Source organism: Micromys minutus (genome assembly GCF_963924665.1).
Source record: "Micromys minutus genome assembly, chromosome: 10".
Taxonomy (NCBI): domain Eukaryota; kingdom Metazoa; phylum Chordata; class Mammalia; order Rodentia; family Muridae; genus Micromys; species Micromys minutus.
In genome coordinates this window covers 42,961,500-42,989,422 of record NC_137979.1, presented here as the reverse complement: position 1 = coordinate 42,989,422, position 27,923 = coordinate 42,961,500, and the positions used below count along the sequence as shown (strand labels likewise).

Below are 27,923 nucleotides of genomic sequence, written 5' to 3'. Positions count from 1 at the left end.
CCCCGCTCTGGAGGACCGTGGGTGGACGCTCTGGCAGCACGCCTCTCGCTGGTCCGGGCGGAGGTGGGCGGAGCTAGCGCCACCCGGGCTAGGGAAGCGGAGGGTGGGGACACTCTGGCCCGGCTCTCGGTGGTGCGGGAGCAGCGGCCGCTCTGGTCGGCGGACGTGCTGCTGAGCAGTCCCGGAAGCGAAGCAGCGATGGCGGAGAGTCCGACTGAGGAGGCGGCTACGGCGACGGCGGGTGCCGGGGCAGCAGGCCCAGGGGCGAGCGGTGTTGCCGGTGTGGTCGGCGTTAGCGGGAGCGGCGGCGGCTTCGGGCCGCCTTTCCTGCCGGATGTGTGGGCGGCGGCGGCGGCAGCGGGCGGGGCCGGGGGACCGGGGAGCGGCCTGGCTCCGCTGCCAGGACTCCCGCCCTCGGCCGCTGCCCACGGGGCCGCGCTGCTTAGCCATTGGGACCCCACGCTCAGTTCGGACTGGGACGGCGAGCGAACCGCGCCTCAGTGTCTACTTCGGATTAAGCGGTGAGCCGGGGTTTTTCCTCCCTCACCCCGGAGCTCCAGGGCTCGACCTTCCCCGCCCCCCACCTTTTCCCCATCGGGGCTCACTCCCGCCTTATGTCTTCCAGGCCCAAACCCTGCGGGCCTCTATCAACGGGGCCATAGTGTCGCCCTTTCCTCCCTCCTCGGCGCCGGGCCCTGCAGCCCAAACAGATCCACGATTGCCCTCGGGCCTACCCCGCCCCTTAGCGACCTCCGGTGAGCCCTGCAGCTCCATTCGGAGGCCCTATCCCTACCCCTCCCGTTCACCCGAAACCTGACCTCTTCTGTAGCACTCGGTTCCGCCCTTCCGCACTTCCCCTCTAACCTACCCCACCAGCTTACCTAAAGGCTACCCTCTGGCCCCACCCATCAGTCCCCCAATCTCTGGAGTCCCCGCTTGTAAAACATACTCTACCTGCGTTGCCCAGTTGCAGACTGGAGTCAGTCTTCCGTTTTTACCTTTCCTTTCCTCATTTCCCCACCATATGGTCCTTTCCACGGATCCAGATAGCCTCCTTGACTTTCCAGATCATCTCTTGAACCCCCTTTTCGGACTCCCCAAAGCTGTCTCTCACACCTGTACCAGAAACTCAGCGTTCCTCCCATCTCTTAGTATCATTCTGGATTGTAATATCCTATTCAAAAACTTTTTTCCTGTATTTACCCCCTAGATTGTCTAGTTTACTTCTGTGAAGCAGATGTACTTTGTTCAAATAAAGCAACAAAAGGCCTAGGGCCTTTCTGTGCTTGTTTCTTGGGTGACTGATCTTAGATCATATCACTTCATAGATAAGTATGTTTTTGCAAAACTGCTCACTTAGTATAGTACCTATTGCATGGCAAAGGATAAGACTGTTGAGCTTTTAATTTTGAAACTTGTTTCCTGGTGACCAGACTTACTCTTTTCATGTCCCTTATCTGGATGTTATCCCAGACATTCCAAGTCCCCTCAGGTGTCTGCCTAGCTACAGATTTTTCAAATTTTTAATTTAAAAAATGTTTAAAAAAAAGAAAAGAAAACCCACACCATGCATGTAAAGTATCTGGCAACCTCACAGATATCGACACCTCTAACTTAAACTCGTAACTCTCCGCTCCTTAGCCATTTGATTCTCCTAGTCTTGATAAAGCTTTGAGTTTGGCCTGTACAAACTTCTTTGTTCAGCTACCCTACTGTGTCCCCAGACTTTCTCATAATTGACTTTTTCTGAGCCAGTTCTCAACTGATCCATTCTAGTTGATTAATGATCCAGAAGTTTTACCCATCCTAGTTACTAAATGTCTTCCTTCAGGGATGAGATTCTGGTCATTTCGGAGGATTCCCTTTTCCCCAGAACAACTCTATCTTATTAGTTTCCCTACACACAGGCTTGTTCCTGCTCTCTTCACACGGTCTCCTTACCAGCCAAACAAACTCTTGTGGTTTATGGAATAAGTTTTGTAGCTGACATACTGATGACTTCTCATTAGTTTTGAGACAACAATCTCTGTGCTCAGTTGTATCTGGGAACCTGGGAGATGGGAAGTAATGAGTTTCCATGTGGGGGAAGTGAGAGTAAGTGGGGTGTGGCTTTTCCAGGGTGACATATGATACCACTGGGATGTTGGTTTATTTTTCCTCTCCCAGTACCCCCTCCCCCAGGAAACAATGCCCCTTTGATAATAATTTGCTCTCTGCCTGCCTGACAAGTATTCAGCTGAGATTTCTCGGCCAAGAAGACAGTGCAAACATTTTCAGTACCAAGCACCACTTTCTCAAACCCTGGGCTCACTGAGGTGATAATAGCTGTTCCTCTCAAGGGATTTCCCTCTTCCTTCCTCACTGTTATACAGGGATATCATGTCCATTTATAAGGAGCCTCCTCCAGGGATGTTCGTTGTGCCTGACACCGTTGACATGACTAAGGTAGGTAACGTGATGGGGGAGGGGCAGGGGAATAATGTGAAAATTGGGCCCATAAAATTGAAAAGACCTAAAAATAATAAATCCGCTTTCCTCTCTGGTTATACAGATGAAGAAATCAAAATCCTGAGAAAGTAAGTGGCTTGCCCAAGGTTATGTACAATGAGAGATAGTGCAGAATCTTAACTGGAAAATCCTCAGATCGACAATCTGTACCTCTTGTTCCAGCTAAGCTATTAACAGACCACTCTTTCCTCTCAGATGCTCCACTCTAGGTGATACATATGGTCACCTACCCATTGTCCTCCCTGTCTCTGTTTCATCTCAGCATCTTGATTTTGATTGTAGTGCTGCAAGTCAGGTACAGAGAAGGCAAGGATGAGGCCATCTTGGCTGAAGTGTTCGTGGTCCAGATTCCTAGTCTCACTAATTTGGAGTATCTCTCACTCCAGAGACTTATCTCTTGTCCTCTACAAAGGAAGCTTCTACATAATAGTCATGTTCTGACAAATATACCTAGGCTTCTCTGTTATTAAATGCCTTACCCTTGGGAGTGAATTGGACATAAGCTGATATTAGGGGGAGTGAGATATCCTAAATCTAGGGTTTTAAGCAAAAACCAGTAAGTTCATATTTCCTAAATTAAAAACTTAGCTTATATATTGTTACAAACTTTTATTTTGAATAGACTTTCTTTTAAATTATTTTTTTTTTTTTTTTGTTTTTATGTGGTTGGAAATATTTTTCCAGTGACATGCTGTCTCCATTTGAATGCTGGGGTAGTATGTTAATCTCTGAGGCCTTAAAATTGATGCCAGTTACTTTACTATTTCAGAGTTTGAGGACTAGAATATAACCTACTGTGTTGCCAGAGCAGAGTAGGATTATAGATTTGAGGCATAGGAGTACAAGGCCTTTTTCCCTCTTGCTGTTTAAATTCTGAGCATACTTAAGTCATCAGTTAGGAGCTTTTGGAAAAAAGCATAGAATTGAGTCAGCTCAGGTTTGCTTTTCTTTTTGAAGAAAAAGTGTGTTCAATAATGGAATAATTATGGCTGTGGAGGAAGAGAACTGAACTTCATGTTATATTTTTAGGAATACTGGTTTATTTATTTTTACAACAGTGTTAGAGAAACTTGGGGAGGATGGTTCATTGGCCATGAGTGAATCTGAACTTGTGTGTGTGTGTGTATGTGTGTGTGTGTGTGTGTGGTCTTTGACCCTCTGGAGGAAGCAAGCAGACAGCCTTTGCATACATGTAGTCGTCAGTTCTGCACTGTTGTTGGTACTGGTGCTATCTCCTCCAATCCCCTTCTTCCATTCACCTTCCCTCCCCTTCTCCCCTTCCTATCACACAAACACAGAATGGACTTGCATCATAAGCATGATTAACCTTGGCAGATCCAAGCATCTCAGTCAAAATATGTACTGATTTTCTAAATGGAAAAACTTACCAATATTTTATATTGCATATTTTATATATTTAGGTTCTATTTGTTGTCCATAACACCAATCAGGGAGGTCTGGTGGGAAGAACAAAACAAAAACTTGTTTTAAGCTAATATTGATGAGAGGGTCACTTTTTACCTTGGGCTTAAACTTTTGAACATAATCTCTTGAGTGTGGCATATGATGCTAGTCCTCTGTAATGGGATTTCCTTACATTGAAGACCTACTTACATGAATGAGCCCAGGTGGTTAACTCTGTATGGTGAGGATGTGGAGCAATGCATGCTGTTGGTGACTGCTTCTGGTGGGGGGAGCAGGTGGAATCTAGGAGGGGTTGTGGTGGGGCATCACCTCACAATTTTGAGATGGGGTTTTATTTTGCAGATTCATGCATTGATCACAGGCCCATTTGACACTCCTTATGAAGGGGGTTTCTTCCTGTTCGTCTTTCGGTGTCCACCCGACTATCCCATCCACCCACCTCGGGTCAAACTGATGACAACGGGCAATAACACAGTGAGGTTTAACCCCAACTTCTACCGCAATGGGAAAGTCTGCTTGAGTATTCTAGGGTAAGAGGAGACTTCTAATAGGCCAAGATATTAGCAAATAATCATTCTAGGGCAGCCTTCATCAATTAGGGTTTCTCTTCTGAACCCACAGCACAGATGTGATTGAGTGCTCAGTTCTCAGGATGGCATATGACTCTAGATGGAAAGGAGTGAAGTCACATTATTACAAATAAGAAATGTCTTATAAGGTGGTTTACTAAGTGTGGTCCTTGAGCTGCCACAGCAGCATCTGAAGATTTGGAAGTCCCATCCTAGAAGTGTATCTCAAGCTCTGGGGTGTGTCAGCAGTATGCTTTCTAGAGGCCATACAGGTGATTATGCTGTATACCCCTTTGAGAACTACTCCCTTGAGAAACATTAGGGCCTTACTTTTTCCCCAGAGGCTTGAGAAAGGCTCCAGGTCTGCTGCATTCATACAGTGGGTATCTGATTGGAGTCTATTAATGGGCACCTTTGGAGGCAGTAGTGTTAACAATGATTATGATAATTTAACAATTGAATAAAAAAATCAGAGCTTGGAAATCAGTAGGAAACAGGTGTTGCACAGGAAGTTGCTTTGTGGAGTTCTTATTCATTCCATACCAGTTGCCTTTGTAAGCTTACAATTCAGAATAAAGACTGTCTTGTAGCCTGTTTGGGATTCTTTTGCAGTCCAGGTTTCCTTGAGGTAGAAAGTAAGTATGTAAGTATGGGTTGGATGTTGAGAAAGTTGCTATAACTGGTGATGCTGTTTGTTTCTTGCATCCAGCACATTTCTAGGTTTATGTGTGACGCACAGTAGAAATGTGGTATGTTCTGTCTCTCTGTCTCTTCCTCCCCCTCCCGCCCCTCCCTCTTTTCCCCCTAGAACTCTCAAGTCTAGAGGTATGGTATGCTCTACTAGGATTATGCCAGGTGGAAAGTCCCATAAGTGTGTCTGCGGTGGGATTGGGTGTTTGTATGTGTCCCTTGATAGTGTGGAAATTGAGTCATGAGTTTTGGTATGAAGTGTTCTTGGAAGTATGTGTGTAGTAGGTTCTCCCTTAGTAAGCTAGTATAAAGCCATTCTGGATAGTAGCTCATCCAAAGATGGTGGTTGCTGAAAGCAGCAGAACTGTGTTTTATGGATATGAAAGATCCACCCTGACATAGAAATGTTACAGTTATGAGTCATGGAGTAAGAAGGTTCTTACGTAGTTTTAGTTGGCTACATTAGCTTTTTGGCCTAATTCCCTCTCGTCATACCTAGAATAACTGCCAGGGTGACTAGCTGCTGAAATAAATGGAATGAGAACTAACCGTGTTGGTGGGAAATCCGCGTGTAAAGTAGGGAACAGCACTAGGAGAGAGCAGTCTCGAGTTTCTGTTCCACACCTGTGACTTCCTCAAGTGTAGAAGGGAAAGGGCAGTGGTTACTTAATTTAAATAAACCAGTCAACGCACGGCTCAGGTTGTGTTCTGTTTCCATCTCTCATGCCATCTTGTTAATTAGCTAAAATAAATACATGGTAGAACAGATTTCTGGAAGTTCAAGAACAGCTTAGTCTATTGACGTTCAAGTGCCCCACTCTAATACCTAATGTTATTTAGCCAGGAGTGGTGTAGTACATGCTTCTAATCCCTGGCATTCAGAAGACAGAGGCAGGAGGATTGCTTTTAAGTTTAAGAATAGCCAAGGTTGTATACCTTGTATGTGGGGTGGGGGGGCAGGTTTCTCTGGTGTTCAATTTGTATTCTATCTGATATTTTAGATATTGTCAGACTCTACATATTCTGAAAATGCGCCATTGTTTCTGTCTTAGCAGAGTTGTGTGTCTTCAGAGAATTTGACTCTGCTTGTCTTGTTACAAAGCTGAGTCTATAAACTTCAACATGTATCCTCACAGGCAATGGCTTCAGTCACCTTTATGCCTTTGATTAGCTGCTCTCCCTTTACCAACTCTGTTAGCACCAATAACTAATTATAAGCTCTTTGAAGTCACAGGTTAACATTTAGACAGCCTTTAGAGTTATTTTCCCTAACTTAGGTTCTTGTTTTGGTAGCGTAGCCTTCCTTGGCCACTGTTTCTTTTCTAGATCAAAGAGCATCTTTTCAAAGGTGTCCTTCTCACTTGCTCTGCTTTCTTCTCTCACTTGATAAGAGAATTTAGGCATTTGACTATTCTGGTGAATGAGGGTAAAACAGAGGCTGGGAATTTCCCAAGCATTAATAGTGAAAGAGCAACTTACGGTGAGTCACTGATGGTGGTGATGCTGCTGCTGTCAGGGTGATGCTGCACAGGCTGTTCTCTGCATCACCCTCTTCCTCTGCTGTGTTTGCAGTACGTGGACTGGCCCTGCCTGGAGCCCAGCCCAGAGCATCTCTTCTGTGCTTATCTCCATCCAGTCCCTGATGACTGAGAATCCCTACCACAATGAGCCGGGCTTTGAACAGGTAAGGACTGTTGGTCCTTGTGCTGAGGCCTGCAGTATTAGGGGCTATAGGTGCTCTGAGCTACCCTGGAGAGTCCTTTTCCATTCTTCTACCTAGGATAGCCCCTACATAACAGTAGTATAGAGAGAAAGGGAAATGACATAAGTGCTCTATATCTGCAAGAATTGCAGTATCAGCTGTGCATGGTGAAGCACACCTTTAATCCCAGTCTAGAGAGACTGAAGCTAATGGATCTCTGAGGTTAAAGCTACCATATTCTGTGTAGTGATTTTCAGGACAGCTAAGACTTCCTAGTGAGACCTTGTCTCAAAAAAGGAAAAGAAGAAAAAAAAAGGAAACAAATGTTAAAATAAGATTAAGCATTTAGCTTGGGTTAGCCTACTTAGTGGAACAAATCAATACTGTCATTTGGAAATCAGTTTTGAGCCTGCATTGGGAATTTTTATTTGTTTTTTAATTTATTCTATGTATATGGGTAGTTTTTTTTCTTTATCTACATTTGTGTACCTTGTGAGTGCCTGATGCCAAGGAAGTCAGAAGAGGGTATCAGGTCCCCTAGGACTGGAGTTAGAGACATCAACAACCATGTGGGCTCTGAGAATCAAACCCTGGTCTTCTATAAGAACAGCAGGTGCCCTTCACTGATGAGCATCTCTACAGCTCCATGACAATGGGTTTTTTAATGTATTTGCATTCTGCAGCATGGCTTTAGTGACTACTGTCCTGCTAGCTCCCTCCTCCCTTATAATACAAGGATTGAGTTTACAGAACTTAGCCATGAGCTACTTCCCTAACCCTTTGAGTTTTTTATTTTGAAACAAGTTCTCAGGAATTGAATAAGTTGGTCTTGAATTCTCTATATTCCAAGCAGACTTAGAATTAGAGCTTTTTTTCATAAAATGAGTTTTTGTTATTTGTACTTGAGTGTGTGTTGTCTGGTGTGCATGCATGTACATGCACATGGCATGGAAGCCAGAAAAAGGAGTCATGTGGAGCTGGAGTTGTAGTGGGTTGTGAGCTGCTAGATATGGGTCGGGTCCTAGGGTCCAAACTTGGGTCCTCTGGAAGAGCAGCAAGTGATTGTTACCACTGAGTCATCTCTGGCCTCCTAGGCCTTGAACTTTATCCCTTTGCTTCAGTCTTTCCTGATGATGGGGATCACAGGCCTGTGTCACCAGGTCTTTCTCTAGCTATCTGTTATTTTGGAGATAGAATGTGTAATTAATTATTTGCATAGTTAAAGTACCTAGTCATTAGCTAAGACGGGAATATTCTAGTTGGCACTGCAAAGAAAAGGGCATAGGAAATACACATTTGCCAAGAGTAACGCTATATGCCAGGCTCTGTTAGTCATATATATATTAATATATATTAATATTTATGCTAATTGTGAGGGTAAATATTGTCCTAATTTCAGGTGAGGAAATAGAGGTTTTTTTCATTGTTTTGTTTTATATTTATTTTTCCCCAGATGGTCTCATGTAGTCCATGCTTAACCTGTGTGTGTGTGTGTGTGTGTGTGTGTGTGTGTCTTAGTCACATGCATGTTTGGATAGAACCGTAGGGTCAAAGTATCTTATAACTTATTTGTATCTGTCTAGCTCCCAACTTTAGACTCTGTTTATTTGGAATGTTAAAGATTTTTACTTTGATGGTTGGAGAGACGGCTCAGTGGTTAAGAGCACTGACTGTTCTTCCAGAGGTCCTGCGTTCAAATCCCAGCAACCACATGGTGGCTCACAACCATCTGTAATGAGACCTGATGCCCTCTTCTGGTGTGTCTGGAAGACAGCAACATTGTATTCATGCATAAAATAAATAAATCTTAAAAAAAAAAAAATTTTTGTTCCTTTGTTAAGTTTACAGCACTTCAGAGATAGATGAACCTACAGAGAAGAAAAATTAATCAGGCAGCTCCAGAATTGTTTCCCATTAATTTTTACTTAATAAGCCTTTTATTAAGACTCAGAATAATCTGATGAATCTAGTTTGCTGATTAATTTTTCACCTATAATAGAATAGATGTTTTTATGGTAAGGTCAGGGGTCCATGGCTTAGTTGTCCTGGATTTACAATGGGAAAGGTATTCTTTGTATATGTTTGGGTCGTGTGCTCTGTATTAAACCCTGAAGTATCTTTGCACTGGCTTTTCTCTTTGACTAAATGGGTACTGTGGTATCTGTCAAATTACAGGAAAGACATCCAGGAGACAGCAAAAACTATAATGAATGTATCCGGCATGAGACCATCAGAGTTGCAGTCTGTGACATGATGGAGGGCAAGTGCCCCTGCCCTGAACCCCTGCGGTATGTGTCCAGAGACAGGGTGTCAGTATGTATGTAGCCCTGGCTATCCTGGAACAGGCTGGCCTTCAATTCACAGAGATCCAGATGCCTCTGCCTTCTGAGTTCAAGGATTAAAGGTGTACATCACCACACCTAACTTCAAACCTACAGTCTTTGCTTGCTGGGCAAGCACTTTACCACTAAGCTCCAAACTTTTGTTTTCTTATGCTGTTCCTTGGGTTGTGTGTTTCTGCACATTTGTACAGGCACATTCACCTGTGGGTGAGTGTGTGGAGGCCAGAGGTCAGCATTGGGGTCTTCCTCTTTTCTCTATTTTTTGAGATGGGGGATTTTTTTTCTTTCCTTTTTAAGATTTTATGTTTGACATATATGAGCACACTGTAGCTGTCTTCAGACACACCAGAAGAGGGCATCAGATCCCATTACTGGTGGTTGTGAGCCACCATGTGGTTGCTGGGAATTGAACTCAGGACCTCTGGAAGAGCAGTCAGTGCTTTTGACCGCTGAGCCATTTCTCCAGCCCAAGATGGGGATTCTTTACTCAAGCTGGAGTTGACCATTTTTGCTTGATAGGCTGACTAGCAAGATCCCGGGATCTATCTGTGTGTTCCCTGGGAGCATTAGAGTTATAGATGTATGCCACGCCCAGTGTTTACATGGGTACTGGGAATTTGCATTTGGATCCTTATGCTTACTTCGCAAGTTCTCTGCCTACCAAACTGTCTTTTGGTTTGTTTCCATACAGGCTTTTAATTTTTAGGATAGACACGTCTGGAACTCCTGATCTGCCTGCCTCTGCCTCTGTAGTTCTAGAATAACAGACTTAACATCATTGTGCTCAGTCTGGTTCATGCTAGTTTATTTCTTTCGGTTCATGCTTTTGAAAAGCAAGTGGCTGCAGTTACCCAAGAAATTATACAAAATGTTTCTGTTGTGGGGTATTTGGGGGGGGGGGGCGTTTCAAGACAGAGTCTAACTGTATAGCAGCTCTGGCTGTTCTGAACTTCACTGTTTAGTCCAGGCTGGCTTTGAACTCCTAGATCTACCTACCTCTACCTCCCAAGCTCTGGGATTAAACGTATGTGCCACTCTGCTGGGCTTCTCAGTTCTTTAAGAGTATGAAGTATGATGGGAAAAGCAGTGAGTATCTTCACAGAGTCTCTTGATAGCTCCCTGATGAAAGCTAAAGAGCCAAATGAGAGTAAACACCATAAAAACCCACTCGAATTTTATTTCTGAGTGCCAAAGCTACATGAATGGTGTCAGTGCAGACTTCCTAAGAGCGTGGGTATATATGTGCATACTCACTCCATAGCTTGGATACCAGAAGTCATATCCCCTGGAACTTGAGTTACAGACAGTTGTGAGGTGCTGTGTGTGTTAGGACATAAACCCACCTCCTCTAGAAGAGCAGACAGTGCTCTTAAATACAGAGCCATTTCTCCAACCCCAAGGAGGGTAATTTTCTTTTCATATTTTTATTTGTTTACTTGAGTCAGGATCTTATTAGATAGACTTGGCTAGTTTTGAACTCACAGATATCCTTGCTTTTGCTTCTTCAGTTCTGGGACTAAAGGTATATGCCAAAATGTGTATCTTTATTTTTTAATTTTAATTACATGAATGTATGTGGATACATTTCATATGGGTGCAGCATCCAGGGAGACTAGAAGAGGAGTGTCTGGCTTCCTGTAGCTAGAGTTCACAGACAGTGTGAGCCATCTGACATGGGTGTTGAAAACCAAATTCTGACTTCACCAGCCTACAATTATTTAACTTTGTGTGTGTGTGTGTGTGTACACATTTGTGCATGCTGTGTGAAAGCCAAAGGTCAATTTCAGGTGCCTTTTACTCTATATCCTCCTTTCTAAAATACTGGGGAGAGATGCCATGATACATGTGTGGAGGTCAGAGTTCAGCTTTGTGGAGTTGTTTTTCCCTTTTCACCTTTATATGGGTCCTAGGGATTGACCTTAGGTTACCAGGCTTATGTAGCAAGTGCCTTTACCTGCTAAGTCATCACCAACTCACTTCCTCAGTATTTGAGATGGGGTTTTTCACTGAACCCAGAGTCTTCCAGTGATTAGACTGACTAGCCAGCAAGTTCCAGACATTCTCCTGTCTCTGTATCCCTGGTGCTTAGATTGCAGGTGTGTGCCACCACCCCCACCTTTACTGTGAAAGCTCAGGTCCTGATGTTTACATAGATGACTGAATCTCCATAGACATTCTCTCTTTTTTTTTTTTCTTAAGATTTATTTATTTATATAAGTACTGTAGCTGTCTTCAGACACACCAGAAGAGGACATCAGATCTCATTACAGATGGTTGTGAGCCACCATGTGACCTTGTGGTTGCTGGGAATTGAACTCAGGACCCTGGAAGAACAGTCTGTCCTTTTAACCACTGAGCCATCTCTCCACCTCCCTGTTGTCTATTTTTTAAAACTGTGTGTAGAAATCTGAATCTGGAAATGCTCATTCGTTTCCCTTCCCCTCCCTCCCTTCCTCTCTCCCTCCCTCCTTCCCTCCCTCCCCCCCCTCTCTCTCTCCCTCTCTCTCTCTCTCTCTGTGTGTGTGTGTGTGTGTGTGTTCTGAGACAGTTTCTCTGTATTCTGTAGACCAGGTTGACCTCGAGCTCAGATCTTCTTGTCTTTGCTTCCAGAGTATTGGAGGGAAGGGAAAGGCCAACCACCACCAGCCAAAAATGCTCAATTTTTAATTGGTGTTAATATTAGGAAGTAAAAGAGGGACCTGTACCTCATGTTTCTGACTTCTCTGTTTAATTTCCAGGGGAGTAATGGAGAAGTCTTTTCTGGAGTATTATGACTTCTATGAGGTGGCCTGCAAAGATCGCCTGCATCTTCAAGGCCAGACTATGCAGGTAAGATAGTCTCTTGTTGCTAATTCTATAGAACATGGACAGTCCCCTCACACAGGTTGCATCCACATCTCATAAAATGTCACAACTAAAAAAAATCCTTTGTCATGTGAGGTCAGAGAGAAGACTGACTTGCTTAAGAACATAGAGAGATGGTTTCTAGTTCTACTCAGAGTCAAGTAGGAATGATCTGTAATAAGGTACATTATAAGTCTTCCTTTTTTAAAAAAAATATTTATTTATTTATTTATTTATTTATTTATTATATATGAGCACATTGTAGCTGTCTTCAGACACACCAGAAGATCCCATCAGATCCCATTACAGATGGTTGTGAGCCACCATGTGGTTGCTGGGAATTCAACACAGGATCTCTAGAAGAGCAGTCAGTGAGTGCTCTTAACCCTGAGCCATCTCTCTAGCCCCGAAGTCTTCCTTTCTAGGGAAGCCCTTTAAACTCTTCCAAGAATATCCCTGCTCAAAACATCAAGGATGATAAAAACAGTCACTGTAGGGAATTCTGTTCCTGACCCTAAGAGCTGATGGAGAGAAGTGACTTAGGGTAGCAGAAGTGTACAGTATGATGTGGATTCCTGCTTTAAAGGTAGTAACAAGTTCATTCTCCACTGAAGAAGTGTATTCCGGCTTCGTATAAGAAAGAATAGGGGGTTGGAGAGATGGCTCAGCAGATAAGAGCACTGTCTGCTCTTCCAGAAGTCCTGAGTTCAATTCCCAGCAACCACATGGTGGCTCACAACCATCTGTGATGGGATCTGACACCCTCTTCTGGTGTGTCTGAAGACAGCTACAATGTACTCATATACAGTAAATAAATAAATAAATTTTTCTCTCTCTTTTTTTTTTTTTTAAGATTTCATTACAGATGGTTGTGAACTACCATGTGGTTGCTGGGAATTGAACTCAGGACCTCTGGAAGAGCAGTCAGTGCTCTTAACTGCTGAGCCATCTCTCCAGCCCCCAAATAAACAAGTCATTTTTTTTTAAAAAAAGAAAAAAAGAAAAAAGAAAGAAAGAGAAGAAAGACTAGGCTGTGGAGCTGGGAGATGACTTAGTAATGAAGAGAGCTGGATGTTCTTCCAGAGGACTCCGGTTCAGTTCCCAACACCCACATGGCAGCTCACAACTGTCTCACTCCAGTTCCGGGAATCTGACTCCCTCACATATACAGGAAAAAAATGTATATAAGATAAATTTAAAAAGAAGAAAGGAACAGGCTGTGGTGGCCAATAAGATGACTTGATGGGTAACAAGCCTGTTTGCCTGAGTTTAGTGGAACCCTGAATAGGTGGAAAGAGAACTGGCTCTCCAAGATTGTCTTTGTCCTGTATGCATGTTATACGATAATAATGAAAGATAATAAAGGTCATATTTGTTTGAACTCTGGCCATGGGAATTTGCTGCTATTAAATCCCTATGTAACACTCTCTGTCTCTGTCCCTTCCTCCCTTCCGCAGACAGGGTTTTCCTGAGTAGCCCTGGCTGTCCTGAAACTAGCTCTGTAGACCAGGCTGGCGTCTAACTCAGAGATCATCTACCTCTGGGATCCAAGGCAAGAGCCACCAAGGCTGTCTTTTTTAAAGACACAGTTTTACTGTGTGACCCTGGCTGGCCTGGAGCTCATTCTTATATATTATTTTTTAAAACTCCAGTTGGTTGGTTTTTTTTTTTTTAAGTATACTTCGTTCTAGCTATAGCTATTTTTGATACTCTGAAGACAGAGCTACAAAATTTTATGTTTTTTATATTTATACAAAATGTTTAGTGATCTTTGGCTAGGTGTGGTGGTGAACATCTTTAATCCTAGTAGTTGGAAGGTAAGGATAGGCCCAAAGGCCAGTGTGGTTGACAAACTAAGCTCCAGCCACAGTTACACAGTAAGACAGACCCTATATCAAAACAAAAAACAAAAAGTTAGCGGTCTTGATCTAGAAGGACACAGAGGTGGAGGCTGGCTTGCTCTGGAGCATCGCCCAGAGACCTAGATAGGAATGTCATGGCAGGTCTCTGGGGAAATCAGCACTCCTGACTTTAGACCTATCTGTGACCTTAGACAAGCAGAGTGTGCTTTGTGAAGACAGAAGATAGAGGGAGATTATTTTTTGAGTTTTCATAAGTTGAAAACACAGGCCTTCAGGGCCAGAGAGATGACTCAGCAGTTAAAGAGCACTACCTGCCTGTCCAGACTCCCGGGTTTGATTCCCAGCACTGATCCAGCAGCCGTCTATAACTTTAGTTCCTGGGGATCTGCAGCTGTCTTCTGGCATCCGTGGGCACTGTACCACATGAGTTGCACAGACATACATGTAGGCAATGTACTCATACATACGAAATAAAATCTCAAAAACAAGTAAAAAGAAAGCACAGGCTCACCTAAGGATTATGATCTCCTTTGATAGTTCATTGAATTCCCCCATATCTTTTGCATATTAGCTTCTTTTCAGAGTGCAAACCAATTGTGGTGTTAGCCCTAGCTAGACTGTGTGGGGCAGTAATGCACTATTTTATTTGGACCATTTGGACTACATGTGCTTCCTCTGTCCCAAAGCTGCACTGAAGCAAGAGACTAATCTTACATCCCCTTGTGCGCTTTTTGTTTGTTTGTTTTTCTTCCACAGGACCCTTTTGGAGAGAAGCGGGGCCACTTTGACTACCAGTCCCTCTTGATGCGCCTTGGACTGATTCGACAGAAAGTGCTGGAAAGGCTCCATAATGAGAATGCTGAAATGGACTCTGACAGCAGCTCATCTGGGACAGAGACAGACCTGCACGGGAGCCTGAGGGTCTAGACCCTGCTCCCCTGCCCCTCCCCCAACTCGAGTCCCAGCAGAGCCCCTCCCCTCACCCCAGGGAGGGAGAGGCACTGTGCATCTCCCTTCAAGTGTTGGCATCCCGCAAGATGGCAAGAAGCAAGCAAACTCAATCCCAGGGTATGGGAGTGGGGCTGTTCCCAATCTGACCTCCTTGGTGCTGGAGCACCTAAGGCTGTAGTCAATCCTGGATCAAGGCCAGGGTACTTTTTCTGAGAGTACCCGTAGTGATGGCCTCTGGCAAAGCTAAACAACCAACACACCTCTCTGCAGGGCCAGCTAATTAGGGATAGGAGAAGACAGAAAATGAGAACCCAAGGGGGAGCATGCCCAAGTGGTTTATAGGGATATCTGGGATATAAGGGTGGGGGTGCTGTCCATGACACTTAAGCAGTCTGGTTGGTTATCTGTTTGTCTTCAGTCTTGAAGCAGGTCTTCCCAACACCCTTTTCTCCCCTCCCCAATTCTTTCCTATGGGCCAGCATAACTTTTGCTTTTCCTAATTTATATAGTCACTGTTCTAGACAGACCAAAGACAAGGAACAGTGGTGGAGTCTGGGCTGCTGATCAGTAAGCTTTATCTAGCACCTGAGCACCTTCTCCCTCACCATTTCCTCCAAATTTTAGGTTACAGGTAGAAGGTAAGCCAGCTGGGACTGAGCCCAGGTCTCTATGAAGCCTGCATGGGAGTCAGGAAGCTGCTCACTGTGTCCCTACAATCACTGATTTGAAAGGTTCCCAGCACAGGCAGCTGCAGCGTGTATGGGGTTTGAGCCACTACATAAAATAGTCTCTTAGAGATTTTCCTAAATAGTAGTCAATGAGGGTGTTTTCTTGGGGTGGAGTATGGGAAGACTGATGCTAGTCCCTATTTTGTTTAGCTGTTTTTCTGTAGTCCCTGTCCTCCCTTCTGCTCCACCCCCATTCCCTGGGGATTGAGCATGGACAGCCAATGGCTTGAGGGAATTGTGGCTGGGACTGGAGACTCCTCCCTTTATCTTCCCTCCTTGTCACTGGCACCGTTCCTTTCTTTGGATTTAGCTAGTGATCCTTCGGCTGGTTGAGTAAGAAGTACATTTTCAGTGGCTTGGGGTCAGAGAACCCACCCTTCCCAGTTTGATACAGTTCACACTTTTCAGGTTTGCTGTTCTGGTTCCCGGTGGGTGGTTAGTGATCCACATGATGCAGGCCTTCTGCTCAGTGTCCAGCCCTGAGGAATGGAGAACTGCATGCCCTGCCCGCTGCTATAAAGGTCTCTGCCTTGTGGATCATGGGACTCCCTTGGAGAGATAGGGAGAAGATAGGGCACAAAGAGGGACCTCTTGGGAGGGCAGAAAGCAGAGGACTGGACAGGGACAGGTCACTTGGGGAGCAGTTTTGGTGACAAAGGCTGGATTATGTGGAGATTTTAAAAGGGACCCTGCTTCCAATTTCCCTCCTCCATTCCCAGAGCTAGTCAAAGGCTGAGAATGCTTTTGGTCTGTGGGTCCAGTGTTGTCTGTCATCCATTAAGTGTTCCCACTTTCAAGTGACAATCTTCTCCTTGGCCCTGCCATGGGGCAGAGCATGTCTGGCATAGCAGCCTGACTTTTATGCCCTAACTTTAAGTTGAGGAAATATATGCACAGGAGTCAAAGAGATGTCTTTATATCTGACTGTACATAAATGAAGTTTTCTTTTTTTTCCTTTTTGGTGCAATAAAGTTTGTTTTGGCAGAAGGAGGAAGCTCCTGTGGGTGTGGGAGGGGTTGTGCAAAGAAAATACAAAGTCACCTGAGCCAAACTGTCAGGAGGGAGGGCCTGTTTTCTAGAAGCTTAGAGTGGAAGCATCTGTGGAAAGAACTATTTGTGGTTAGTTTTCTATCTTTTGGAAATGGAGGGCTGTGCCCTCAACAGTCAATGACAAGAACAACTAAGCCTGAATGGATTCAAAAGCAGCTTTCAAGACTGGGGATGAGCACGTCCTGTGAGGACAGATGGGAATGAAGATGGGCCCAGGCTACAGGATGTGGAGACATCACTGACCCAGCACTTGGGAACTGACGGCTTGTAAGAGGGTTATAAACTCAAGACTCTTCATTACCATCTCGTTCACATGCTAAGGGAATTTTTCTTTCTACCAGATGGCTTTTCCTCTTGATTGGTCATGAGTGCAGAAGAACCAGTGCACAGCCTGTACTCAGTACAGTGATAGGGTACCGTAAGCAGGTAGAGCCACCCCACTGTGAAACAGATAACTGCTTAACTGAAGGTTGCAGTGAAGTGTCCAGTGTATATAAAGGAGGAGTAAGGGATTTGGACAAAGTGTTCAATTGCAGTGAAGTGCACTGCTTGCTTTCCCCTACCTAACACCAGAGTTTCCTTTACACAGTTTGGTCTCTAATCTAGAACCTCTACAGAAGACTGAAAGATAAGTCATGGTGACTTCCTGTGAGCTGAAGTCACTAGGGTAGGAGGAGATGAGGAAGAGGTTTGCATCAGTGGAGTGGTAATTTGTTTAATAGCTATACCTCAGGCTAGCCACAAGATGCTGCATCTTGGCCCAGCCTGAATCTGTAGATGTTCTATGCAAGTCGTTTTATGTGCTTGCTATCCCTGCTACTCAGTTTATCCTCACTGGATAGCTGAGGCTTCTTCCAAAACAGATGAAATGTTAAGGCGCGTCTAAAAATAAATACTGGGGGAACAAAAAAAAAAGTTGGAATGAACTTTTTTATAAACAAAATTGTCCAGGTTTATTCATAGACAGGATGTCTTCTGGCCCTCACACTCAATCAAGGGAAGGCTTCTTTGGCCTCCTCAGCTGATATCTCCTGGGAGTAGAGATCTGTGAAGAGAGCTGGCAGCCAGTAGTGGGCCTCCCCTGGAGCCTGCAGGTCCAACCAGGCCAGTCCTTCCTTCAGCAGGTGTTCCTGTAGGGAGGAATAGGACTGATTTGAGAAAGGGGAAGTTATAGTTACATTTGGGGAGCTAAAACAGCCTCCATACCTACTTTAGCTTCTGGGATGTTTTCAGACAAATGTACCTTCATTTGTTCACACACCCAGATGGAATCATATTTGGCTTTAGGCTAAGTCTGAATGACACCAAGTATTTAACTTGTTCAGATGCAGTAAATGTTAGCGGGAAGAATGCAAGGCTCCAACAGTATATATTGGTACAGTGTCTCCAACTCCCCAAAGTGAGTTGAGATCGGTGTTCTGGATGGCTTTCAGACAATTTGCAGGAAACAACAAACAGGAAGTACTAAAACTACAGTCAGTTCCTTAAGATAAGCTGTTGACTTTCCAGTCAACATTTTAGGCACATATTTTACAAATAGACGTGCAAAGAATTGCTCAGAAAAGGAAAAGGTACTGAAACTATTCTCTCCCTTCTGAGCCTAAGTGTTTCACTAATACAAGTTTGTATATGCAAACTTATCTACTATATAATAGGCAGTTTGTAATTATAGATAATTATCTTCAATGGTTACCATTTCCCTTTGCTCTGTACTATTTCCCGTGCAAACTATATTGTCATGCTGATCAACAGCTCCAGGTTCCTTGTCTCCAGGGAAGTTAGTGGGTCCAGTGGTCCCTCAATAGCACGTGTGCATTATCAGAAGGGGCCAGTTTAGGGAAGTTCACTCTTCTTAGTGTTACTGGCAGAGATGCTGGGCTTCCCAATATGAAGTTAGAAGGTAACCCCAGGGCCATCTGACACATACCAGCACTTGCCGTGCTCGCTCCGTCTCCCATTTAAGACTGGCTTTGATTTCACTGACAGTCACATACCCGTTTTTCTGGAGGAAGGAATGAACATGAACAGTTAAGAGTGTTGTCTGGAGCCCAGCGCCTGCCTAGAAAGAGGACATATATCTGGACAGGCTGCCCTTAAACAAGCCTGCACATGGAGGAAAAGAATGTGAGAGTTCCCAGCAGAGAAAGGTGACTTTCAGTTGTGTTGTTAAGGATTCTATTAAACAAGCACACGACGAAGAGTGTCATTGCATTGCTTCTATTTTATAGCTTAGCTCTGGTGTCTGGCTATCCTGTAACCCGAGAGGTGACTTTCAGGATGGAGACTGTTAAACCTTAAAAACTGGACACAAGGCACTAAGATACCAAATTACACCTCCATAGAGAACTCTGGAGCACACCCCTATGAAGAGAGTCAGAATGATTAACCAAGAAGGAATGGGGATAATCAAAAATTTCATTAAATATTTAAATACTAAGCTGCTGTACCACCTTACCCTATTATCTTCCAGCACAGAAAGCCCCTAGTTTTGTTTTATATTACAGAATTAAGAAAAATGGACACATCTTCCCTGTTATGGATGTTATTTTTGTGCTTCAGGCATGCTGAGAAACCAGGGCAGGGGGATTAGGTTTGTGAGGAGCTCACAAATTAAGACATCAGAAGGTCTGTCTGCCCCAAGAAATGTAGTTGTCAAGATGTCTGACTACATGGTAAGCCCCCAAGGGGAGGGCCTGTATTAGCCTCTCTATTCCACAGCCTAGAAAGATGCTTTGCACTGCAGGTGCTCAATAACCGTGCTGAATGAGCACAGGCCAGAGTAGGTCGTCCATAAGACTATCTCTGCACAATGGGCAGGTGGAAACCACTCCTGACTGCCACCCGGGCTGCCCCTCAGTACTCTGAGAACATACCCTACCTCGGCCAGCTGCAGCACAACAGTGTGATCCATGTTGAGCTCAGCTGGAACAGACTGAATGAGGTAAGTGCCTCCCACAGGGATGATGCCGAATCCAGTGCCCAGGGCTTTCAGCTTCTTGATGGCCCTGATCAGGTCGTCTCTGAAGTGAGTAAGAGCAGCGTAAGGACCCCGGGCAAATCAGGCCTGACACTCAGATACGTTACGCTAAGCAGAACAGCAACCTAAAAGCCCACAGGCAGTAGTGTACACTACGGCAAACTAGAGAGTGCTTGTCCATTTTTAAAGGGGCAGCAGCTGATTTTCTAATTGTAGTTGGCAACTCATGAAGAGATAAAAAACCCACAGGACATACGAAGATCGCACGCAGTCGGTACACGAGAGGTTCACTCCCCTTGCCAGGGAAAGGACACCTATGGTGTGAATGCTCTTCCCGGTATCCTACAGGAGCAGACTCAAGTCTGTTTGAATATACTGGCTTCCCTCTCTTCTGAAAACTTGATGTGCAAAAAAGAGCAAGGCTAGCTGCTTTCTGCTACTGCTTACTTCTTAATATTCCTGGTCTTCAGTACATCACTTGAGTCTGGTCTCTAGGAATACTTACTTTTTTTCCCCTCAACTTGGATTTGCACAGACAGGTCAACTAGGTCAACCCATGCCCTGTCACCTGATCCTCACCTTGGTTCCCAGTTTTTAGGTGCCTGCTCTAGTCTCCTTAACACCAAATAAGTAATCTCAACACATTAAAAAAATAACATACACCAGAAGTGGTGGCACACACCTTTAATCTCAATACTGCTAAGGCAGAGGCAGATGGACTTCTGTGAGTTTGAGACCAGTCTGGTCTACAGAGTGTGTTCTAGGCTGTGAGATCCTGTCTCCAAAACTCAATTGTTTTTAGAGGGCCAGGGATATAGTTCAGAATATAAGGACCTAAATTCAATCCACAATACCACCAAAAACAGGAAAAAAGAATGTAATTTCATCATACAGACTAAGAATGGTTCTAAAACCAGCCTAGACATTGGAGGACTAGGAAGAAAGAGTGCTGCATGATTACAAGCATGTGCCGTCACTGTCTGTTGAGACCCTGTCTTTAAAAAGTTCCTTAATACTGGGTTGGAAGCAGGACCTACTGGCTGACATCCTGAGCAAACTTGCCCCTTCCTTTTAGCACCTGCTGATGTAGCTCCTCCAGAGTTATCAGACCTGTTGGAGAAAGGGACAGGAAGAAAATGAAAAATTACCTAGATGGTTACAACTTGAGATACATGAACAACCTCCTCTACAAGGAACAAATATCACTCATTCCTCAGTCTCTCTTAAAATAACAGGTCAGACCATGAGAAAGGACCTGAGACCTTGCTAGGACTTCCAACAGTGGAAACCCAGGAAAGTCTGAAAGCAAAGGCGGCAGATGAGCATGGTGGATCCCTGTACTCAGGAGACTGAGACAGACAAGTTCTAGACCACACTAGGCTACAGAGCCAGACCCTGCCTTAAAACAACAACAAAAAAGATGGCTCTACCAGATGGCAAATTCGGTTGTCAGATTTTTTTTTTTTTAAAGACAAATCTCTGCCAGATAGCCCAGGCAAGCCTCCAAGTGTAGTCAGACAGTGAACTTTGTGTTGAAAGACAGAGTCTCTCATTATATGGCCTGGTTCACCTGGAATTCACAAAATTCTACTTCTGCCTCCAGAGTGCTTGGGATATTATTTATTTCATTGAGATACAGAGTCACTATGTAACCCTATGAAGCCTCGCCTTCCTATAGAGCCCAGGCTGGCCTCCAATTCATTATTCTGCCTGAGGTTTTTGTAATGAAATTACAGCTGTGAGGCTGGAGAGATGGCTCAGTGGTTAAGAGCACTGGCTGCTCTTCCAGAGGTGCTGAGTTCAATTCCCAGCAACCATATGGTGGCTCACAACCATCTGTAATGAGATCTGATGCCCTCTTCTTGTGTGTCTGAAGACAGCAACAGTGTATACAAATAAACAAAATCTTAATTATTTTTTTACTTATCATTACTGTGTGCATTATGTGTTGACATTCGTGTGGATATGTCAAGATGTGCATATAGAGCTCAGGAAACAAGTGCGCGGAGTCCGTTCTCTCTCTCCCTCTTTATGTGGTTGTAGGGACTAAATTCCTGTAATCAAGATGGTAGCCTCACTGGCCCCAGGTGACCACGTTTTGAACTCAAAGGCTGGGCTGGCCCCACCATACTTAAGAAAGGTGGGTGAGGTCTACCTATAGTCACAATGAGAACTTTATAACACAGACCAGTGTATTCCAGAGTATCAGGCCAACCTCCTACCTCATACCTTTAAACGTGGCTGTAGAGATTGGCCATGGAATTGTTAAGATATGTCTCAAGACCTTACAAGCCTGCAAGCTACAGAATTTTATAAAAGAAAATCAGAAACTAAGTCCAAAGCCGAGTTCACAAGTTCCAACCACCCTTACCTCCATTCCGATGTTTTAGGGCCAGGCACACTTCAATAATCTGGACGCCCAGTTCATAATAGAAGTCCCCAACACCCAGCATCTCAGACCAAAACCCTTTTCCAGCTAAGAACAGAAAAATAAAAAGCTGTGTTATTCATTCATTTTCATCTCTTCTCTCACTGCTGGATAGAAGCATCTCCTTGTGTAGAAGTTATGCCCTGCTTCTTCCTCCCAGCCTATGTTCCCAGAAATAAGACTCTGATTCAAACCCTGCCTAATCCTAAGTGCTGCTGTGCTTATTACTGAAGAGCCTCTGAGCCAGGCACATGCCTGCAGAGTGCACACCAGCAATCCCAGCATTCTAAACGGGAGGCAACAAGGTAAGCAGGTTCAAAGTCATCCTCACTGCATAGCAAGTTTGAAACCAGCCTGGGCTACTGGAACTCCTATCTCCAAGAGGGGGTGAGGGGGCAGCAGAGTATCTCAGCTGGTAAAGTAATGGGTCACAGCAGCCTGTAGCTCCAGTTCCAGGGATCTAAAACCACTTTCTGGTTTCCTTGAGCCAGAATATGGTTCACAGGCAAACAAAACATTCATACACATAAATAAAACATGTTTAAAATAAAAGGTGTGTGCCACACCTTAAATCCCAGAAGTAAAGAGACAGAGGTTAGTAGATCTCTGTGAGTTGGAGGCCAGTCTAGTTTATGTAGTGAGACCCTGTCAAAAATTCTCTTTATGGTGCTTCCCTTTAGGTGGCTCAGCAGGTAAAAGCTTTTACTTGCTTGTTCAGAGGCCCAAGTTCCATTTCCAGCACCCAAGGAAGCAGCTTACCACAGATTATAACTCCAGCTCACTGGCCTCCAAGGGCACCAGTGATCACATACAAATTATGCTGCCTCCCCCTACACATAAAACAAATCCTTAAAATACTCTTTCTAATAAGAGGAAAGTCATTGGGGTTGGAGAGATGGCTCAGCGGTTAAGAGCACTGACTGCTCTTCCAGAGGTCCTGAGTTCAATTCCCAGCAACCACATGGTGGCTCACAACCATCTGTGATGAGATCTGACACCCTCTTCTGGTGTGTCTGAAGACAGCTACAGTGTGTGTACTCATATAAATAAAATAAAAAGAGGAAAGTCATGAAAAAAAAGGAAAAGTGTACTAAAGATTGTTCAAGAAAAGATGGTGCCTAGACCACTGCCAGCATTCCAGATCTCTGCCTTCCCCCTCAGAAGGGCAGGCACAATCCTCATAGACATTCCCTATACAAATATTCTCCATATTTCCTTGAAGGCCCATCTAGAGATGCCCCACAGAAGAGACAGTAACAGGTGACCTGCTACAGAGCCTTATAGGAACAGCAGACCCCACAGGCAATCCTGGTGGGAACAGCAGACCCTACAGGCAATTCTTACAGGCCAGGGGATCCACCCCAATGGTAGCACACATGTCTTGGAACTGTACTCGGAACTCAGGATTCTTCCGGATCTCTTGTTTGTGCTTGCTTGCAAATTCTTCTAGGTTGGTCTTGAACATGTCCAATTGTTTTGACATCTGTTAAGGAAGACAAAGAGATCAGAGCAACTCAAGTATAATCAGAGGATAAACATTGGTCCCCAGCCTAATGGTAGAAAAAAATCCAACATAACCAATTTCTGGCTGGCAAGATGGCTCAGGGGGTAAAGGCTCTTGCCATCAAGACTGACTACCTGGTGCAAGGAGAGAAGCCATTCCTATAAACTGTCCTCTGACCATCTCACATCTATTGGGGCAGGAGCCCATACAATACACACAAATAAATGTAACAAGAACAAAACAGCCAGTTGCCTGCAGATCCATCATTACCCTATTTATCCTGTGCTTTCTCTTGTGTCATTGTCCTTATTCTGAGACCGGTCCATAGAGCCCTGTCTGGCTTGGACTCACTTAACACAGTGGAAGATGACTTTGAACTCCTGATCCTCCTGCCTGTACTTCCCAGATGCTGGCATTACAGGCCTTTGCCATGCTCAGCTTGGTGCTCCCTCTCCCAGCAATGCTCCTGCACAGCTGTGCTGCAGGCAGAACGGAGGTGATGTTGGTTCCTCTGTTCTAAAACCTGTGTGTTTTCACATGTCCCAGTTCTGATGAACAACATACACGACTAATGTGCTTTTTCTCTTCTTCCTGGAAAAATTAATTAAACTGAAAATATAACAATCTATTTCATTAAAAAAAAAAATGGAAGAACAGCCAGGCAGTGGTAGCACATGCCTTTAATCCTAGTGCTTAAGAGGCAAAAGCAGGCAGATCTCTGAGTTTGAAGGCAGCCTAGTCTACAGAGTGAGTTCCAGAACTCACTCAATGTAGCTAGGGCTACATTGTAAAGCCCTGTCTCAAAAAATAAAGTGAAAAGAGAAGACTTATCTCTATTACCTCTAAAAAAGAGTTATCTCTTTTTCTCTAACTAACAAAGAACTTTTAGGTCACCAAGAATAATCACTTCTGACCCAACATCTCTTCATTTACCACAAAAAAAAAAAAAAAAAAAAAAAAAAAAAAACTTAAATCTCTATATTTTTTTAACCACTGTTCTCAGTTAGAACTGACATGCTGTCTTCCCTATAAACAACAGGTTCTTTGTTTCAGTTTTTTGGTTTTGTTGTTGATGTTTGGTTTTTCAACAGAGTTCTCTGCCTGGCCCTGGTCGTCCTGGAACTTGATCTGTAGACCAGGCTGGCCTCAAATGCAGCCTCAGATTCACCTATAATGCTGCCCTGTCAAACACGAGCTTTCATTTATTAATCTTTTATTATTTATCTTAGGTGTGCATGTTTGAGTGTGTGTATATGCAGCACATGTACAGGAGCCTGAAGAGTCATAAGGTTTTGGATGCCCTGGAACTGGAATTGCAAGCACTTGTAAGCTCCCGTGTGGGTGCTGGGAATCAAACCCAGAACCTCTCTGCAGAGGAGTAAGCACTCTTACCTGATAAACTATCTCTCCAGTCCTCAAATAAGTGCTTCTTAAGGCATAATCAGGAGCTGGGATGTGGTCCACACCTCCAATCCCAGCACTTTGGAGGCAGAGGCAGGAGGATCTCTGAGTTTGAGGCCAGCCTGCTGTACATAGAGAAACCCTGTCTCAAAAAAACAGACTAAAAGCATAATCTAGATGGGCTTGGGAAGTTGCAATGAGAGGATCCAAGCTCAAGGCCACACAGGGGCTACAGGATGAGACCATGCCAAAAAAAAAAAACCACTGCTGCCTCTGAAGGGACCAGAGTCTGCTTCTCAGTACCCCAGAACACTGCGTGCCTCACTACCTACTCCGGGGTCCTGACACTCTCTTGGCCTCTGCAGGTTCCTGTATACAGATGTGCACAGGCACACTGACAAATATATAAACAAGATAATAACGTTTTTTTAAAAAATTACCACATTCCCTGATGTCTATTTTCCCTTAGATCAAGAGCCCATTTCAAACCAAACCACCTCTGCTTCTTCACCAATCACAATACCCAAGTGCATTCAGAGTCCATACATGAAAGGGTGAGGTTAGAAAAGGGACTTGAACCCTTCACTCATCCACCCTCCTGCGTGTTACAGGTGCCACGGGTCAGGCACGTTTTCATCACTGTGAGGCACTTGAAATAAAGGCCATGCATTGAGGTACGGTTTGGTAGTGGGACACATGCTCAGCATGTGCCAGGCCCTAGATTTGATATAAAGGATGTGAGCATGGTGGTATAGTCCTTTAATCCCACCCCTGGAGAGACAGAGACAGAGGCAGGAGGATAGCCTATTTTAACCACCCTGTTCAACACAGCTAGTTCCATACCAGTGACGGGCAGTAAGAGACTAACTCTTTAAAAAAAAAAAAAAAAAAAAAAAAGCCAGACATGACGCCACATGGCTTTAATCCTAGCATTTGGGAGGCAGAGGCAGGAGGATCTCTGTGAGTTCCAGGCCAACCTGGCCTACATTGTAAGTCCCAGGGCTGTTGGGACTATATAGAGACCCTGTCTCAACAAAACAAATAAACCAGAATTTCAAAAAGAGGCATCGCCCAGCAGACTGTTCAACCCTGATCAACACTTTTCTTATTATTAACCATTATGATTAACTATTATCATTTCAAAGTGTCTCAAGTAATACTGATGATTTTACTTTTTGCCTCAACTTCTTTAGAAATGCACATGAATCCTGCTGGCTTACGCTTTCTCAATGCCATTCCCACTGCAATGCTATTAAACATCAGCATCCTTTTTTATTTTGTTTTTTGAGACAGGGTTTCTCTATGTAGCCATGACTGTCCTGAAACTCCCTCTGCAGACCATCTGCCTCTGCCTCCTGGTCATGGAATTACAGGCATGTGCCAGCACTGCCTCGCCAAATATCAGTACCCTTAAGAGAAATTATCATTCTGATTTTTAAGGAAAATTTGTTTAAATTTTTGCTGTGCTGAGAATGTGGCCTCAAGTACTTGTGGATGCTAGCTAAACACTCTACCGTTGAGGTATGTCCCCAGACCACTGGATGAATTTTTAAAATCTAGGTTCACATGAAATTGTAAAGAGGATTGAACATGACTATGTATGTAAAGAAGCCACAAGGCTAGGAGTGGTGGCATTTGGTACTTATCAGACTGAGACTGGAGAATAGCAAGCTAGGAGCGCAACCTTGGCAGCAAAGTGAGACATCTTTATAAAACACACACACACACACAATAATCAAATAAAATAGAAAGGGGAAATGCACAAGTCTAATGCTCAGTGGAACAATCTATACCAATGGTATATTGAGCAGCCCTGTTCCATCTCTCTTCCTGCCTGGAGCCTTACAATCACTCACCTGGGCCAGCTGGTCCTCAGCCAAGACATTCCCTCGCTCCTTATACTTGGCCTGTCAGACAAAAAGACCGGCATGAGTTGAGACAGTGATCGCTAAGGCTCCCATTGTGCTGCCACAGCTTTAGTATTCAAGAGTAAGAATCTGTCTTATACAGTGACTTAATCAGCGGCCTCCTGACACTTCAATGCACTCATCCCTGGGCTCCGAAGAAGCCTGTCATCTATAGATAGTTTTAAGAGGCGATTTAGGGGAAGGAACTGCACTCCGGAGAATTCGGTGTCTCCAGGGCAGAGCAGGCTTCAACCCGGCTTCCTTCCCGCTCACCTCGGCGAGTTTCTTCTTGGCAATGGCGCCAGCACCCACCCCGCGCCGGTGCATCCCCACCCCAGGCCCGCGGGCCGCCCCGCTGCCCCGACCCCAGCTCTCCGCGTCCCAGGTTCTGTAGCCAGCTCCCAACACGGAAGCCGGGTGCCAAGCGTCATCTGAGCGCGCCGGAAGTCGCGCTATCCACTTCCTGCTGTGGAGTCTAGGACTGTCTTGCAAGGGCCCCAATCCTCGCCTTAGCTGTGGGGCCACGTTCCACGAAGCCCAGACGACATCGAAGGCGCGAACCTCATCTCCTATCGTAATTCCCCATGCATCCTACCAAGGTGGGCGCCTGGTGTTATACTACTCCAACGCCCGGAGAGCAATAGATGCTTCTGGGACATGATCGAGCGCTCTGTTGACCATTGGAATGTGCCTTTTTTTTTTTCCATCCAGGGTCTCCCAACGTAACCGTGGTTGGCGTGGAACTATGTAAGCCAAGCTTACTTTGAATTCACAGAGATCTCCTGCCTTTACCTCCGAATGTTGTAATTAAATGCATGAGCCACCACGCTTATGGGTGCCACCTTAAGCAAAAGCCAATAATAAAACTAAGTCTTAGATAAGAAAGGAAGGAAGGAAGAGAAAGAAAGAGCTAGCAGGGCTGGAGAGATGGCTCAGCGGTTAAGAGCACTGACTGTTCTAGAAGTCCTGAATTCACAACCATCTGTATTGAGATCCATTGCCCTTTGTGTCTGAAGACAGCTACAGTGTACTCAT

The 27,923-nt window shown here is 44.6% G+C and overlaps 2 protein-coding genes across 3 annotated transcripts; one reads left to right on the top strand and one right to left on the bottom strand.

Annotated features, from left to right (window-relative positions):
• Positions 1–15: 15 nt before the first annotated feature.
• On the top strand, positions 16–17,546 carry UBE2Z (ubiquitin conjugating enzyme E2 Z). Its single transcript, XM_080922212.1, has 7 exons — positions 16–521; positions 2,373–2,445; positions 4,276–4,463; positions 6,765–6,876; positions 9,070–9,182; positions 11,975–12,065; positions 14,699–17,546. The coding sequence occupies exons 1-7, from the start codon at positions 199–201 to the stop codon at positions 14,867–14,869; spliced, it is 1,071 nt and encodes a 356-aa protein (XP_080778338.1). The 5' UTR covers positions 16–198; the 3' UTR covers positions 14,870–17,546.
• A 37-nt stretch (positions 17,547–17,583) lies between these two features.
• On the bottom strand, positions 17,584–27,280 carry SNF8 (SNF8 subunit of ESCRT-II). Of its 2 annotated transcripts, XM_080922210.1 has the most exons (8): positions 27,162–27,272; positions 26,838–26,888; positions 23,421–23,559; positions 22,020–22,124; positions 20,686–20,758; positions 19,550–19,691; positions 18,599–18,673; positions 17,584–17,801 (listed from the first exon to the last, which is right to left on the bottom strand). In XM_080922210.1, exons 1-8 carry the CDS (start codon positions 27,213–27,215, stop codon positions 17,664–17,666), a joined length of 777 nt encoding a protein of 258 aa, XP_080778336.1. In that variant the 5' UTR covers positions 27,216–27,272; the 3' UTR covers positions 17,584–17,663. The 2 variants fall into 2 exon arrangements, with proteins under 2 accessions (XP_080778336.1, XP_080778337.1); XM_080922211.1 differs by lacking the exon at positions 18,599–18,673 and having other exon boundaries at positions 17,584–17,803; positions 19,545–19,691; positions 27,162–27,280.
• Between the last annotated feature and the right edge of the window lie 643 nt (positions 27,281–27,923).

Bases quoted from the DNA above. Each gene is read 5' to 3' on its own strand.
- SNF8 (XM_080922210.1), bottom strand. From the start codon at position 27,215: ATGCACCGGCGCGGGGTGGGTGCTGGCGCCATTGCCAAGAAGAAACTC. The intron at 26,889-27,161 runs GTGAGCGGGAAG...TTTGTCTGACAG, and splicing joins CCAAGAAGAAACTCGCCGAG to GCCAAGTATAAGGAGCGAGG. The intron at 17,802-18,598 runs GTATGTGTCAGA...TCCTCCCTACAG, and splicing joins AGCGAGCACGGCAAGTGCTG to GAACACCTGCTGAAGGAAGG.
- UBE2Z (XM_080922212.1), top strand. From the start codon at position 199: ATGGCGGAGAGTCCGACTGAGGAGGCGGCTACGGCGACGGCGGGTGCC. The intron at 522-2,372 runs GTGAGCCGGGGT...ACTGTTATACAG, and splicing joins TGTCTACTTCGGATTAAGCG to GGATATCATGTCCATTTATA. The intron at 6,877-9,069 runs GTAAGGACTGTT...GTCAAATTACAG, and splicing joins ATGAGCCGGGCTTTGAACAG to GAAAGACATCCAGGAGACAG.